The sequence below is a fragment of the Phoenix dactylifera genome, chromosome 17 (genome assembly GCF_051530095.1).
Source record: "Phoenix dactylifera cultivar Ajwa chromosome 17, Ajwa_hap1_PhDact_Kaust_v1.1, whole genome shotgun sequence".
Taxonomy (NCBI): domain Eukaryota; kingdom Viridiplantae; phylum Streptophyta; class Magnoliopsida; order Arecales; family Arecaceae; genus Phoenix; species Phoenix dactylifera.
In genome coordinates, this window is record NC_143206.1 from 2,439,917 (window position 1) to 2,456,155 (window position 16,239).

General features: G+C 41.5%; 1 protein-coding gene across 7 annotated transcripts in view; it reads left to right on the top strand.

Annotated features, from left to right (window-relative positions):
- The first annotated feature begins 919 nt into the window (after positions 1 to 919).
- The window catches only part of LOC120109559 (Putative methyltransferase family protein), a 49,095-nt gene continuing 33,775 nt past the window's right edge, over positions 920 to 16,239 (top strand). Inside the window, exons 1-9 of one of the 7 annotated variants that reach the window (XR_015974437.2) lie at positions 920 to 1,403; positions 1,536 to 1,603; positions 2,388 to 2,573; positions 2,947 to 3,066; positions 3,146 to 3,219; positions 3,633 to 3,687; positions 3,841 to 3,942; positions 4,024 to 4,132; positions 4,407 to 4,472. Coding sequence is in view for 4 of the 7 variants with exons in the window: in XM_088713636.2 (XP_088569762.2) it covers positions 1,198 to 1,403; positions 1,536 to 1,603; positions 2,388 to 2,573; positions 2,947 to 3,066; positions 3,146 to 3,219; positions 3,633 to 3,687; positions 3,841 to 3,942; positions 4,024 to 4,132 (920 nt within the window). In the remaining 3 variants the exon portion in view is untranslated. Of the gene's footprint in view, positions 1,404 to 1,535; positions 1,604 to 2,387; positions 2,574 to 2,946; positions 3,067 to 3,145; positions 3,220 to 3,632; positions 3,688 to 3,840; positions 3,951 to 4,023; positions 4,133 to 4,406; positions 4,473 to 16,239 lie in introns of all 7 variants that reach the window. The other 6 variants (XR_015974436.2, XR_015974435.2, XM_088713637.2 and 3 more) reach the window with 6 other exon arrangements.

Below are 16,239 nucleotides of genomic sequence, written 5' to 3' on the forward strand. Positions count from 1 at the left end.
AATAAGTTGCGTAAGAAGGCCAGAGAATTTTTTTTTTATTTTCCCTAATTCTAATTCTTCGGAGGGAAAAATTCAGAGATATTAAAAAAAAAACAATTGCTTAATTATAGTATTGATTTTGGGGTCTGTATATTTTGTGGTAATTGTGTCGAGTATTGTCCAACAAACTGTTTATTAATGACTGAAGAATATGAACTTTCTACTTCTGATCATCACGAATTGAATTATAATAAAATTGCTTTCTTATTATTGTGTTTGTGATGCTTCCTTTTATTGTTTGATTTCCTCACTTATTTATTTAGACAAATGTCTGATTGAATTGCTTACTTAACTCTTATTCACACATCCTTTAGTTACAAGTATATTCAAATTATTTAACGAAGTTTCACTTGATAAAACTGTATTTATTGTATTGAATTGCATACTTGGGCAAACTTAGACTAATCTTTTATTGAGCTCATTTATCTGCTGCCTAATAGTTTTAATTTTGATTAGATTACAATTAATCTGTTGTTAAGTTTTGACTCAAAAGTTTAGAAGTAATTAAAAATTTTAAAAGTCCAATTTACCCTCCCTCTTGGGCTGCCACCTAGCCAGCACTTCCCAAACAGCTGATCAATCTGGTTGGCATCCTACCTAGCCCCATCCAGGCGAAGGAGATAGCAGACTTGAAGTCCGTCAATGACCTCGATGTTGACTATGGTCGGCTAGAGCCTCACCGGGAGAGAGTCCACCCAAGCGTCCTCTACCACATCTACACTCCATCAATCACTTATCAGACCTAGAGTTAGCCAAGGTAATGGGCACATACCTACAGATCTCCTGCCAATGATATAAGCACCGCTGGCTACTATGAGGTATATCACCAGGCTGCCGCATATCGAGCAATCAACGTCTCTTTTCTCATAAGAAGAGACTGTACCCCAGTCCTCTCTCACGAGTCGGCTAATAGATCGTCTCCCAAGCTAGCAGGTGCACACTGCAACATCCCCCATGTGATCCCATAGGAAGTTTTGGAGCAGCTACTCGATCCTTTATAGCATAATTTTTGGCACTATAGTGTTGAACATGAGGTAGACTGGTATAGAGCTCAGAACCAATTTCGTTAGGATAAGTCTACCCATCATAAATAACAAGATCGCCCTCTAGCCCTGAATCAACCAGAACCCACGATGATATTCGACATTTCGCTCGTGTATGTTTCTCGGTCTCGGGCCACCACCGAGATTGACGAGATCTCCGGTATTAAAAACCGTGTCTGAGATGCCGCACAAGGGATCGGCGGAACTCGCTTGCCATCTGCGGATTCCTCTGCCTTTGAGCGGCCACGAGAGAAAGATGCAGAAAGAAGACGAAGCTGACGATACCCTCTTCTTGGACGAATCTTTCTTCGTCAATCGCGAGTAATAAAACCTTACTTTCTGGTTCCTTTTCCTTGATAATTTTTCTTTTTTAATTTATTCCACCGGAAAATGCTGAGTTTCTTTTATTTTTATTTTTATTTTTGCTTCTTCTCTGTTTTCATTTGGTTGCAGCTATGATCTCACCACTTTTACATTTGGGTCTCATGTTCTTAATCTCTTCTGCCTTCGTTCTGCTTCTAGTAAGTTTCTGTTCTTATAATTTTTTGCTTTGGAGTCATTTCTTGGAACTCTTATTTTTTGTAGTAGCATCGCGTTGGTTCGGCTTTGTTATTTGGGCCGTCAGAGGTCTAGTCTAATCTATTGGTTTAGTTATTGGCTTTTGTATAGCTATTCTATTTTGCATTGGAGTAGAGGTGGGAGTGGATTAAAAACCAATCAGTTTAAGAAGGTTTTCAAAATGTCGAAGAAGGATAAGAAATTTCTTGGTCAGTACTGTTCCTTGATTTTAGGGATTTGATTTGTTTCAATTTTTGCTTGGTTTGTTTAGGGCTTGGCTGTTCTATCCGGAAGTGTTTGTGTTGGATTTAGATTAGAAATGATCACTGTGATTTTCACACTTAGAGGTAGAGGACTTATCAAGTTAAGTTTTTGTTCATTTATGGTTAATGATCGTCAATTATAGGTATTTTGCTAGGTTATGCTTCCTCAAGTGGTATTTTATTCATGTTATCATTATGGGATAATATTGTTAATATGGTCCAATAATATTGTTCATCGGTTATTCTTTTAATTTCTGAATCGGTTGAAAAAAATCATCAAAACTTTTCGAATACCTTGTTTCTTATTTTTTTTCCTGTACACTGTGATGTTTCCAATATGTTTAATCGATTTCTCTCCACTTTAACTGATATTCTATTCAAAATCTCTAGGGTTTTTCTGATTTTTGAATTTTATATGCTGAAGCACCAAATTGCTTTTGCTTCTGCAATTGAGTTAAGTTCTTCTTTTCTTGACTCTAATTAGGCTGGTGTAATTTTAGAGATTTCTCATCTCAAGGAAGAGCAAGAACTAGGATGCTGTTTCTTGTTATGTTGTTGAGAATTGAGATCAACTATCACGTGATCTATCGTATGAAGGTTGTTTACTGTCAGCACACTCTTGATGAACTGAAAGGGACAACCAGACATCAGTTGTTTTCTGTCAGCAAAGGTTTACTATTAAAATGGAACCTTGCCCAAAGTTATTTTCCATGGATTCTGTAGCAACAAAAAGAATGTTTGTTCTTTGCTAATTGGCCACTTACCCTAATTGAGTTTCTGGAAGTATGGAACTGTGTCAGAAGTAGCTTTTCAGCCACACCACTAAGTAGGTGCATACGATAGCAGTTTGCATATGCTTAAAGAGGTGAACTGTATGAACAACTCGTATCCATCTGTAAATGGAGATTATTAACAGTATAGTTGACCTAGCATTCTGGGAGGAATCTAAGATGCTTCTTTCCCTTTTGCATGTTAGATGCAGTTTCTCAAATATTCAAGACTCATGGCTTTCTTCTAATGTGTTCCAACAATCTGCATGGCAGCTGACTACGATCTTACAGGCCAATTAGTATGGCCAGGTGCAGTGTTGTTGAACAATTACCTCTCAAAGAATGCTGAAATACTTGAAGGGCATTCAGTGATTGAACTAGGATCTGGAGTTGGTAAGCTAATGACTAACCATGTCTTCTTTCTTTGAAGTTCCCACTTAAAACCAAAAATGTCATTTTTGTCATTTTCCAGGTATTACTGGCATATTGTGCAGTCGATTCTGCCGAGAGGTTGTCTTAACTGATCATAATGAAGATGTTCTTGAGGCAAGGTCTAAGCACCATCTGACCAAATTCTCACTGTTATTTGCTTTGCGATACTTGGTATCTATTTTCAGAGTTCAAATAAGTTGTCGAAACACAATGACAAAAACTATGCTTAAATTTAGATGATAAGTCTCTACTGCAGAAATAGATTCTCTCAACCTTTTAATTTGCCAGAGTGGAAGCATTCAGTAAATGTTGCATTTATGAAAGTTCAAATAATCAGTCAATAACTAATAAAAGTGTACTATATATAGATTGCTAACATTTCAAAATATCTTCTGTGTTGAACACCTTACCAGGATTCACATTTTTATGTCCAGTGATATTGTTCTTGTGTATTCTTCATTACATCCTCTCCTTAAGTTCTTCTTGTGATTTTTATATTCTGATTGTCAATAACTGGTCTTATTCAGATCATGAAGAAAAACATAGAAATCCATTTATCTTCTTCAGAACCAAGTTCTCCAGGTACGAGGTTTTAAGCTTAAAATTGCTGCATATTTTATTGCTCGTAAGTTACAAATTTTGAACAGTTTTGGTTGCAATCAAGAGAATCTCCCAGAAGCATGGTCATCTTATAACCTGACAGGGTGATTGTAGCTGAAACTTGTTGTCTTGCAGGTTTGACAGCTGAGAAACTGGAGTGGGGAAATAGTGTTCAGATCAGTGAAATCTTACAAAAGCATCCGGGGGGATTTGATCTAGTTCTTGGAGCTGATATTTATATCCTGGTTTTTTTTTTCTTTTCATTTTCCCCCTTTAACTTTCACAAATTATATGCTTTTAGTCCTTGACATTGTGCAAGCTTTCAACAGTCCAGCATTCCTCTTCTTTTCAATACGGTGGAGAAGCTTCTCCATTTTCAGGAAGGCAAATGCAGATTCATACTGGCTTATGTGTCTCGAGCTAAGAGGTACATTTTTCAATTTCATTCTGCATCTTTAATGACCTTGCCATTTTTGATTTGCAGGAATTAGTATATATTTGTTTCTTGTTGCTAACAGTTATGTGTATGTTTCAATATATAGTTGCTACATGTTCAAAATTGTTTAAGCTTTTGGAAGGGCCATATATATAACTGTTCATTATCTATAGCATTTCTAATCTCTGAACTTTCAATAATATCTTCTGTTCTACCAATAGCTTAAATTCCTCAACTACTTGGACAAGATTTCATCTGTATGCAGGTAATTCATGTACTTTTGGGATTATAATGATCATATTCAGAGATTATGCAGTTGCAAACTGGACTGGTATCTAGCTTATCCTATTTAATTATTCAATACACTTCAAATTAAGTAGCATAGTGAATTGAAATTGAAGATCAAAAGATCTATATATTTCACTGAAAGGGATTTAACATTATTAAAGCATCTGTGGCATTGATCATTTCTAATGATGTTTGGTGGAATCTAGCTTGTTTGCTGGGGGCTTTATGAGATAGCAGATTGAGTTATTTATTTCATATTAAATCGACCAAGCTGAGCTTCTTACTCAACTAGCTCACTGTTTTCAACCTAGGATTTGCTTAATAGGATCTTTGTTTTCTGATAGCTAGTTATTAGTTAATTTAGGAATCTGTAGAAGAAAAGGGTGAAGTTACTTAGTTTATTGGTATGCTATCGGTAGGGCTGTTAACGAGCCGAGCCGAGCCCGAGCCAAATTTTAGGCTCGGGCTCGGTAGGCACAACAAAGGCTCGGGCTCGGGCTCGTAAAGCCCATTTGCCCGAACCCGAGCGTGAGCCCGAGCTCTGGGATGGCGACCAGGGGATGGGGATGGGCGGGCGGGAGAGAGAAGAAAAAAAGAAAGAAATAAAGAAGAAGAGAAGAATGAAGGGAAGAAGGAAAGAAAGAAAAAAAAGGACTCACCTCGTCGCGTGCGGCAGCCGCGGCCGGCTTCGGCCGCGAGCGCCGCCGGCACGGCGTCGGCCACAAGCATGGCTGAAGATGCCATTACATCCTACCATGGCTAGGCTGAGGGGTGCGGGAGATGGGAGAGTGCAGTGCTACAGCTGTGACGCTGTTAAAGGGGCGGTGACGTCTTTTAAGGGGTGTTTGATTGCTTTTTGCTGCGGCGAGTAACAGTGGCATATCTTTTGCTTGAGGGAAGAGGGGGGAGCGCCAGAGTTTCCCATCGCTACACCAATATCGAAGCACTGGTCCTGTACGGCAACTGGGTGTGAGCTTTTAAAAGCTAGCAAGTGCGGGTGGGCCCGTGGGGGGAGGGAAGAGGGAAAAAAAGGCCAGGGAACGTCGTTCGATGCCCAGATCAACGCCGTGTTCGCGGCCATGTCTGCCCTCAAGTACAACGATGTTAAAGTCGTGGTCTCTGAGACGGGGTGGCCATCGAAGGGGGATGCGAACGAGACAGGGGCGGGGGTGGCGAACGCGGCGGCTTACAACGGCAATCTGGTGCGGCGTGTGTTGTTAGGGAACGCCGGGATGCCGCGGCGGCCGTAGGCGGACCTGGACGTCTGCCTGTTCGCCGTCTTCAACGAGGACCAGAAGCCGGAGCCCACCTCGGAGAGGAACCATGGCCTCTTCTACCCGGAAAACCAAATCCAAAGCCGTGCGGAACTGGCTCGGCCTGCTCCGTGCTTGATACCAGGCAGTGAAGTTGCGAGCCCAAATGGGCTTGTGAGCTGCTCGGGCTCGAGCTCGGGTTTAAATGAACTTCATTTTAGGCTCGGGCTCGAGCTCGTTTGACTAACGGGCCGAGCTCGAGCCGAGCTTTTACCAGGCCGAGCCCGAGCCAAGCCCGAGTAGCTCGGCCCGTTAACAGGCCTAGCTATCGGAAATTTTCTATAGGTACCGTCTAGAATTAGGTCAACAATTACGAATAAGATTACTTGGAAACCCTCTTTAGGAGGTTATTACAGTGATCTGATTAACATACGAAATCTAGAGGACGGACGAATGAAAAAGATATGGTGGAATTTTCCATCACAAAAGGGCTATGTAAAACAACTATTATAATAGAAATGTTATGGTATTTATCACACTGCGTTCTAGCTTACTGCCATATATAAAAATATCAAAGTTGAATCAAATCCTGATTCTGATTCCATTTAAACTCATACTATCCACTTGAAAAAGACTCTTATATCTATCCCAACTTTTGGATTTTTATGTGAAACAACTAAGCTCAATCACTTCCTCTCAAGGATCGTTTTACCAGTACCGAGGCTTGTACTGGTTGCTTGGCAGTATGGTTCGGTACGCCCCCATACTGTTTTGGGCCGGGCCCGTATTGACACAATAGAGAGGGTGGGGGAGAGGGAGAATGGGAGAGAGGAAAAGAGAGAGGGGGAATGAAGGAAGAGGGATGTTGCCCAAGGTGACAAGCCAAGAGGGGGGGTGAATTGGTTTTTCTAAATTTTTAATTCCTTAATTGAGTTAATTGATGAGTGAGTGATTTAGTTAATATTGATTGAGTGCGTGTAGTGAAGTTAGAACAATACACAATGCAAACACACAAAAAGTATAGTGGTTCGGTGCTCTCCTAAGCACCTACGTCCACTTCCCAAGCGATCCCTTGGAAATTCACTATAATCCCGTGGATTACAGTTGGATTGTTTTTCGGGCTCACAATCCAAAAATCTTTACACTTTGGTTTTCCAGGATCACCAAAAATCTATGTTGGTTTTACGGGCTCACCAACAAACCTTCACCGTTAGTTTTACGGGTTTACCAACAAACCTACACCGTTGGTTTTACGGGCTCACCAACAAACCTTACAAATTGATTAAGAAGAAGAAAGTTGAAACTCCTATATGAGCAAATATAACAATTATGAGCTACAAAGAAGAATTTAGAATATAGTTATCGCTTTGATAAGGCTCTTCTCTTCTTTGTCAAGATTGCTTCACTCTTCAAGAGTTGGTGGAGCTCTTAATGCCTCTTAGAATCTGCTCAACCACTTCCTTTTGGCTCTTTGAATAAAGCACTTGATTGAAGAAGGCTAGGGCTTGCTTTTTCTTGAATGAACTTTGATTTGTTTGCAAAAGATGCTTTTCTCTGATGAATAGTGTCACTTTAAATACTTTTCCACATATTTTGGTCACTTCCCATTGGTCAGATTTGAAAAACTATCCGTTACTAGCCATTGGGAGGTCAAAAAGTACTTCTGCAGAACTAGCTGTTATGCCTCTGCCCGTGCTGGGGTCAACCTAAACTTTCCTAGGGTCGACTCAACTTACTGTTCATCAGACTTGGGGTCGACCCAACTTCCACTGGAGTCGACCCCTGCTACAGTGGGGTCGGCCTTCTCAGGAATCACAGAACCTTATATTTTCGACTGTTCTCACTGGGGTCGACTCAAGCTTTCTTGGGGTCGACCCATACTACAGTGGGGTCGACTCAAACTCCATTGGGGTCGACCCTCTCAGGGATTCCAGAGACATGGTTTTTGAGCATATATCCTTGGGGTCGGCTCATGTTCAGATGGGGTCGGCTCCATTGGGGTCGGCTCAAGTATTCCTGGGGTCGGCTCAAGGAAGCTTGGGGTCGACCCTCTCAGTAAATTTCAGAGAGTTGTTTTCTTGAGGCTTGAAGCTGGGGTCGACTCAAGCATACATAGGGTCGACTCCACTTACTGTTCATCTATGCCATTTTTGCAGGGGTGTGCCAGATGGTTCCATGGTGTGCCAGGGTCGATATGTTGGGGTCGACTCAATCCATACTTTGCTGCATCTTAAGGTTAGATTAATCCATATAATCAATGAAATATATTTTAAGCAAGTTTGAGTGTATGCCACGGTAGAGCTACATACTCTTAACAATGAAAATCACTGTTTTGCCCTTAAGAGTATATTTCACTTGAAACCTTGCTGAATTAGAATTAAGAATTCTCTATCCCTTTTCTATTACAAATTTTATCTCGTTGTTAATTATTGGAAGACATCTTGATCTCATTCTCTTAATATATCGAGGGTGTCGTATTCATTAGTGATGTATCACGTTAAATTGTATCATTAATTTGATATTTTCTCAATGGTTGTGTCAGTCATCGAAATAACACTATCATCCTCAATCTTCCCCTTTTTGATGATTACAAAACATTGAGTATGAACAGATTGATACTTATATTAAAATTAGAAGTTTTGTTTTAGAAAGAGTTCAAGTTGCTGAATTTCAGCTTTTCAAATTTGAAAGTGAAGACTCCTCTTTCATCCAGATATTGCAAATTAGAACTTTTGATTTTCTTCCCCTTTCTTTTGTATTTTATTAAGGATGAAACTTCAAAAATTTGAGATAAAGTAAGAGTTTCAGGTTATATATCGAGACATGAGAAGTATGTGCCAAATTCAGAAATTTTGATTGAAAATTCAGACTTTCTTGTTTTAAAAATTTTCATTGTTACATATTGCTCTTCCCTTAAGTGAATATTATCTCTTCTTATAATTTCCAAACTTATTTCATTGTTACATATTGCTCTTCTTAAGTGAATATTATCTCTTCTATAATTTTCAAACTTGTTTCTCCCTCTATATTGCAACTTCTTTCTTTTCTTACTTCTCCCCCTTTTTGTTATCATCAAACGAGTGTATAGCAATAGACAAGTAGAAGCAGTAAATGATAAAAATTCAAATTTTACTGATCAAAATGGAACATTGTAGTACATTAATGCCAAAAGTACAATGTTCTTCAATTAAGGTGCAAAGTACATCAACCAAGTAAAATGCATATGAGAACTAGATAAATCCTAGGCACTAGTCATGATGGACTTCTGTAGTGCTAACATCGGGCCTAGGGGGAATCTAAGGGCTATGATCTAGTCCTCATCCTCCTAGCATAAGTGGCGAGGGGAGGTCGAGCCTGATGGGACTGAGTCTAGCATGGACCTCGATGAGCTGGGTGACTCTGTGCCGAAACCTCCGACTCAGCTGCTCGGGGCACAGATGGACCATGAGCCTCTCTCTCTCTCTGTAATGCTCTCACCTAGTCTCTGAGGTCTCTAATCTCAGCAGTCATAATATCCATCCTGCTCATCATCCCATCAGAGAGAGTCCTCACCTGAGCTGACACAAGCTCAGTCATCCTACTCCAAAACTCATCTGTACATCCCGTAGGTATGGATGATGAAGGTCCAGCCTCTGAAGGTGCTGTAGGATGATCCGCAGGTATCTCATGCTCAGGGACAGAGTCTCCAATCTCTGGTGTATCACCCTCCGGTGCATGTATCCCTACACCTCCACGCACCCACTGACCGTCCACCTTCTCATAACCCATGCGAACTAAGGACCGTGCAGTGTAAATGTCAGTAAATAGCAGATGCCTGGATATCTCTCCCTCCACAGATATGTCATGCTGTCGGAATATCGGGGTGAGTATCATACCGTAGGGCAAGAAAACTCTCGATTTGCAAATGGCCTCTCTCATCTGTCTGATCATCATAGCTGGAAGATTCAGGGGAATACCCTGAATGACATGCTCCATAATGACCATATCTCGCTTAGATATGTGATCAAATCTCCCACTCTTCGGAAACAAAATCCAATCTATGAAGTTGTGCAACAACCTCATCTTAGCTGATAGAGAGCTAGCTATTACATTTTCGGAGTAGTCAAAGTCATCTCTCTCAAAGATTATCTGTAGAGCCCTCAACTTGCTCTCTGGTCTTTTTGGTGTGGCTCCTTCGCAGGGGAGATGAAGCAACTCACTTAGGCTTTCTTCGGAGACACGAATCCGCACTCCTCGGACCTCAGACACAAGCCCTCCCGGTTCAACTTTTAGGAAGGCATAGAACTCACGAACTAAGCCCGGGTAGGTCACCAAATCTAGGAGCAAAGATACTCCCATCCTTGCCTTCGGATCCAACCACCCAACCGAAATCCTTCTTGATCCAAAAACTCAGAATGGATCCTTCTTCCCGTGGTTACCGGTCTTTCCGCATATTTAGCAAGTTGAACTGAAGAGGAAGGAGGTGGAGGAGGCTCTGCACGTGTCTCATCTTGTGGAGGCACTGTAGAAGAATCCCTAGCATGCCTATCAACAATGGTTGGCCGTGAGACTCTCCCGGATCGCTTAGCAACGGCTCGCTTGGGTCCCATTTTCATCAAGTCCTTCCTTAGGTCTTGATCTAACGGCTTAGAGAAGCAATCTAGTACTGTTTGGAGATGATTGGAAGGGATTGGAAAGTGGAAAATAGGGTTTTAGGAAGAGGACAAGGAGAAACAGTGCCCTAGAATGGCTCACGGGTCTCCTTTTAAAAACGGATCCCACCGTTGGGTCGACCCCAGATTTTTCTTGGGTCGACTCAAGGAGGGGTCGACCCCATTCTGGCTCGGGTCGGCCCCAGTTCAGGCCAAAAAAATTTTTTTTTAAATTTTTTTTTTAATTTCTCCTTTCTGATCCTTACCTAATCTTTGTGGGACATTGATATATGAGTAAGGAATCTATAAATGAATAATTTTACTCATGTTTCATGGGATTTTCAAAATGGAAGGAGAGTATCATGTGACAACTTGTTCTTTTCATTTGTTTTTAATCAAAGGGATCACATATACCTAATTCCCTCCTAAGCATACAGAATCTATCTTCACTTAGAGGTTTTGTGAATATGTCAGCTAATTGTTTCTCGGTACATATATGTTCAATACATACATTCCCATTTTGTACATGATCTCTAATGAAATGATACCTTATTTCAATATGTTTGGCTTTAGAATGCTGAACCGGATTTTTGGTAAGGTTAATGGCACTAGTATTATCACACTTTATAGGAATGTTATCTAATTTAATTCTATAGTCCTCTAGTTGTTGCTTGAGCCATAGTACTTGAGCACAGCAACTTCTGGCAGCTATATATTCGGCCTCAACCGTTGACAATGCTACTGAATTGTGCTTTTTGCTAAACCATGATACTAAGTTATTCCCTAAGAATTGACATGTTCCACTAGTGCTCTTCCTATCTAATTTGCATCCAGCAAAATCTGCATCAGAATATGCAAGCAAATCTAGACAGGAGTCTCTAGAGTACGATAATCCTATGTTTGTGGTTCCTCTCAAATATCTAAGAATTCTTTTGACAGCACTTAGATGTGACTCCTTAGGATCTGATTGGTATCTAGCACATATTCTCATACTAAATACTATGTCTGGCCTACTAGCAGTGAGGTAAAGCAAAGATCCAATTAAGCCTCTATAGAGCTTCATATCTACACTTTTTCCTTTTTTATCTTTGTCTAGCTTACTAGTGGGGTTCATTGGGGTGCCTATTTTTTTGTGATTTTCATTTCCAAACTTTTTTAATATTTTTTTTGTGTACTTAGTTTGATTAATAAAGATGCCTTCCTTAGTTTGCTTGATTTGCAATCCGAGAAAGAAATTCAGTTCTTCCATCATACTCATCTCGAATTCTCCTTGCATTAATTCAGCAAATTCTTTGCAAAGACTATCATTAGTGGCACCGAAAATTATGTCATCTATATATATTTGTACTACTAGCAAATTTTTGTCTTTTCTCTTGAGAAAAAGTGTTTTATCTACATTTTCTCTACTGAAATCATTATTTAACAGAAATTTGCTTAGTCGATCATATCATGCCCTAGGTGCTTATTTCAATCCATATAGTGCCTTATGTAATCTAAATACATGATCAGAGAATTCATGATTCTCAAAAGGGTTGCTGTACATACACTTCTTCTATATAACCATTTAAGAAGGCACTTTTTACATCTATTTGATATAATTTGAAATTCATGAAGCATGCAAAAGCTAGAAGTAATCTAATAGTTTCTAATCTAGCCATGGGTGCAAATGTTTCTTCAAAATCTATCCCTTCTTCTTGATTGTATCCCTTAGCAACAACTCTAGCTTTATTTCTTAAAACTACCCCATTTTCATCTAGTTTATTTCTAAAAACCCATTTTGTTCCAATTACAGAATTATGCTTTGGTCTCTCAGTTAATGTCCAAACATTGCTTCTTTTAAATTGATTTAATTCTTCTTGCATGACATTAATCCAATTTATGTCATTTTCAGCTTCTTTATAAGTCTTAGGTTCTATTTGTGAAACAAAAGCAAGATAGTCATTTAAATTTCTAAGAGAGGATTGAGTTCTTACACCTTAAGATGGATCACTAATGATTAAGTCTTTAGGGTGTCCATGTGCGTACCTTCATTCCTTTGGCAAGTCTTAAGATTGTGGTGGCACATGATCATCTTCCTTTTCTTGATTTGGCACGTCATTAAGATTCAATTTTTCAAACTCAATAATTCCTGCATCATCATCAAAAGTATTTTCTCTCCTAGGAGACTCACTATCAGACTCATCAAAAATGATATTGACTCTTCAACTACAAGAGTTCTTTTGTTGAACACTCTGTATGTCTTGCTAGATGTAGAGTATCCTAAGAAGATACCTTCATCTGACTTGGCATCAAATTTACTTAGATCCTCCTTACCATTGTTTAAAATGAAACATCTACATCCAAATACTCTAAGATATTTAGCAGTTGGTTTCTTATTCTTCCAAAGTTCATAAGGAGTTTTCTTGGTTATAGGTCGTATTAAAACACGATTTAGAATATGGCAAGCAGTACTTATAGCTTCAGCCCAAAAGTACTTTGGAAGATTTGACTCACACAACATCGTGCGTGCCATTTCTGCCAAGGTCTTATTTTTTTTTTCAACAACCCCATTTTGTTGAGGCGTTCTAGGTGCTGAAAATTGATGTGAGATACCATTTTCATTATAAAATTCTTCAAAGTGTTGATTTTCAAATTTAGTTCCATGATCACTTCGAATTGCAATTAAGGTGAGCTTCTTTTCAGTTATGATATTTTTATAATATTTCAAGAATGCTGAAAATGCTTCATTCTTATGTGCAAGAAATGAAACCCATGTATATCTTGAGAAATCATCTACTATAACTAGTCCATACTTTTTTCCTCCTAGACTTGCAGTTTTAGTAGGCCCAAATAGATCAATGTGTATGAGTTCAAAAGGCCTAGTGGAGTGGTTGATACCATATTCTTTGATTTGAAGGATGATTTTATTTGCTTTCCTAATGAGCATGGTCCACAGATTGTCTTTTTCAAAGATCAATTTTGGCACATCTTTTATCAAAGCTTTCTTGACTATTTTTGATATTAAGTCCATACTAGCATGTCCTAGTCTACGATGCCTAAGCCAACTTGTTTCACTTTTCCTTTCTTCATTAGTAATTAAGGATAATCCATTTTTCTTGCCTAAATCATGAAGATTTACCATATAAATATTTTCATGCCTATGTCCCATAAGTACAATGCTATTATCTTTAGGATTTGTAATTATGCATACTGAGGCTTCAAATGTGACTTTAAGACCTTTATCACAAAATTGACTTATGCTAAGTAAGTTATGTTTCAGACCATTAACTAATAAAACATTTTCTATAAAAGTGGATGGAGTAATATAAATTTTACCCTTTCCAATGATAAGTCCTTTTCCATTATCTCCATAGGTTACCACTCCACCCTCCTTAGATTCCAAAGTGACAAATTGTTCTACGTCACCTGTCATGTGTCTTGAGCAGCCGCTATCTAGATACCATCGTTTATCCCTCTTATTAGCTGTAAGACACTCTTGCAATTAAAATCAAGAATGTACTTTAGGTATCCAAACTATGTTGGGTCCTTTAGGGTTAGTACTTGATGTTCCTTTTGGAACCCAATTTTTTTTGGATTTTAGCTTACTATTATCACTCAATTTGTTATAGTTAGACTTTCTAAAATTACATTCATATGCTTTGTGTCCTATTTTATTGCAGCAATGACAAGTTATATTTTCATTTTTGGCTTTCACAAATATGTTCTTTAAGTATTTTTGCTTCCTATTTGTTTTATATTCTAACCCAGCTTTATCATATTTAGCTTTTTGACTATCAAGAATCATATTTAATTTAGTTGAGCTAAGTGTAAACTTGTCCACTAAGTGATGGGGACATCAGAGCCCTTCATCCAGATGATCCTGAGCCCCCGGATTGAGTCAGACCTATTTTATTTGCATATTTATTTGTCTATTTTTATTTCTGGGCTTGTTTGCATTTTAGGGCTTATTTGTGGGTTATTTGTGTTATTTGTGGGTTTATTAGGATTTATTTCTGTGTAAGGGGATTTATGCAAATTTTGTATTTTGGCCCTATATATAGGGACCTTTTTTTTCATGATGAGGGTTTAATGAAGAATTAAAGATTTCTTTTCCCCACGTTTTCCTCTTCTTCTCTTCTCCTCCCTTCTCCTTCTTCTCTTCTTCTTCCTCCTTCTCTTCCCCTCTTCTCCTGCTTCCATTTTAAATTTGGTCCGGCATCAACTTGGTATCAGAGCGAAGGCTTTGCCCCTGCTGCCAAAGCCACGATCCAGCATCGTCTTCCATCTTTCACACCACCGCCGAGTCTGTGAAGGCCCATATCGCCGCCCATCTGCATCCGACCCTCCCTCTGTCTCGGTCTGTGTTCTCATCAGATAAAAAAAAAGAAGAAAAAACAGAGAAGAAAACCCTCCTGTTTTCCAGAGGAGAAAAGCCCGACACCTCTAGCAGGCCTGCCTTTCCACTGCTCCTGTTGTTCCCTTGCCCGCTCGTGGCCGCCCCACCCGGAAGAGGCACGCTCGCGGCCGATTCACCACAGGAGACCACCGCGACCCACGGAGACCCGCAGCCCTTGGTCCGACGGAAAGCCCTTTCGGCCGCGACCTGCCGCCACCGTCTGTGGCCGGATACGGGAGAGGAGCGCCGCCACACCACCCTGCTCGCCTCCGCCAAGCAGTACCCTTCGCCGTGCTCCACCTCCTCTGTCTCACCGCCGGCCGCTGCTTCTCCTTCCACCGAGCACCCCACTTCCCCTTCCACTGAGCACCACCGGAATGTGCCCTTCCCCCGTTAGCAACGCCGCCAAGGATTCCAACCACGCGGTCCACAGTCGGCCGGAGAAGATCCCTCGCGCCACCGGCCGCCGCCCGTCGCCGCGGAACACGGAGCCGCAGCCGAGATCACCGCCCTCCGCCACGGCCATCGGAGCCCCGCCCCGCAGCCGCCGCCGCAAGGGTCGGAGAACCCTCCCGAACCGTCGGGAGGTTTAAAGTGCTTAACGGGTAAGCTTCACACCCGTTAGCCCACAACTCGATAACCCGGGTCCCAAAAAAAAAAAAAAAAAAAACCGTAGAATCACGTGAGTTGCACGTGTTAAAAAAAAAAAAAACTTACCTCTGTCCTGATGAAGAGGAAACCCTAAGGGGTTTCCGCCGCTGCCGCCATCGACGCCGCCGTCGCCGCCTCCTCGTCGCAGCGCCGCCATCTGCCACTGCCGCCGACACGCAGCGCCGCCCCGTGCTGCGACCGCCTCCACCGCAGCGCCGTCCTCTTCCTCCGTCGGCCGCCGCCCAAGACTCCCAACCGCTTCATCCGCCATCGGTTCCCTCGCCCTGCCTCCCTTCGGTCACTTCCTCGCCCCGCCTCCATCCGAGCCGCTTCCTGCCGCCGCTGAGATCCGCCATCGCCCGAGCCCCGTCTTCTCCCTCCCCACCGAGCCGCGCCGCCCGAGTCCAAGCCACCTCCTGCCGCCGCCGAAGCTCGCACGCCGCGCCACCACCGCCTCTGCCGCACCTTCACCGCCTCCGCCGTTGCGCCCGTGCCCTCTTCCTTCCGCCGCGCTCCACCAACTACATCTTCTCCCTTCCGCTGCCGTGCTCCAACCCATCCCCACTCCCTCATTCAATTTGAGGGCCCAACAGGCCCTTTCTTACACAGGCTCCATCACCCTCCCCTCAGCCGGGCCATACCACCCCACCCCACCCCACCCTCCTTTCTTCATTACACGGGCCCAACTGCAGCCACAGGCCCGCAGACCTTTCAGGCTCACCCTGTACAACTATTACAGGCCCACAGCAGCATTCTCTTAGTGTCCATTTCAACTGAACAGCTCGGATTCAACAATCAGCCCCCACTGAGTGTCGGCACTGTCATCGTCTCCACTGCTTGGGAAGCCACGAGCAAATGATTTTGGTCGACTACTTCACGACAGGTGATAGGTTTCCACTT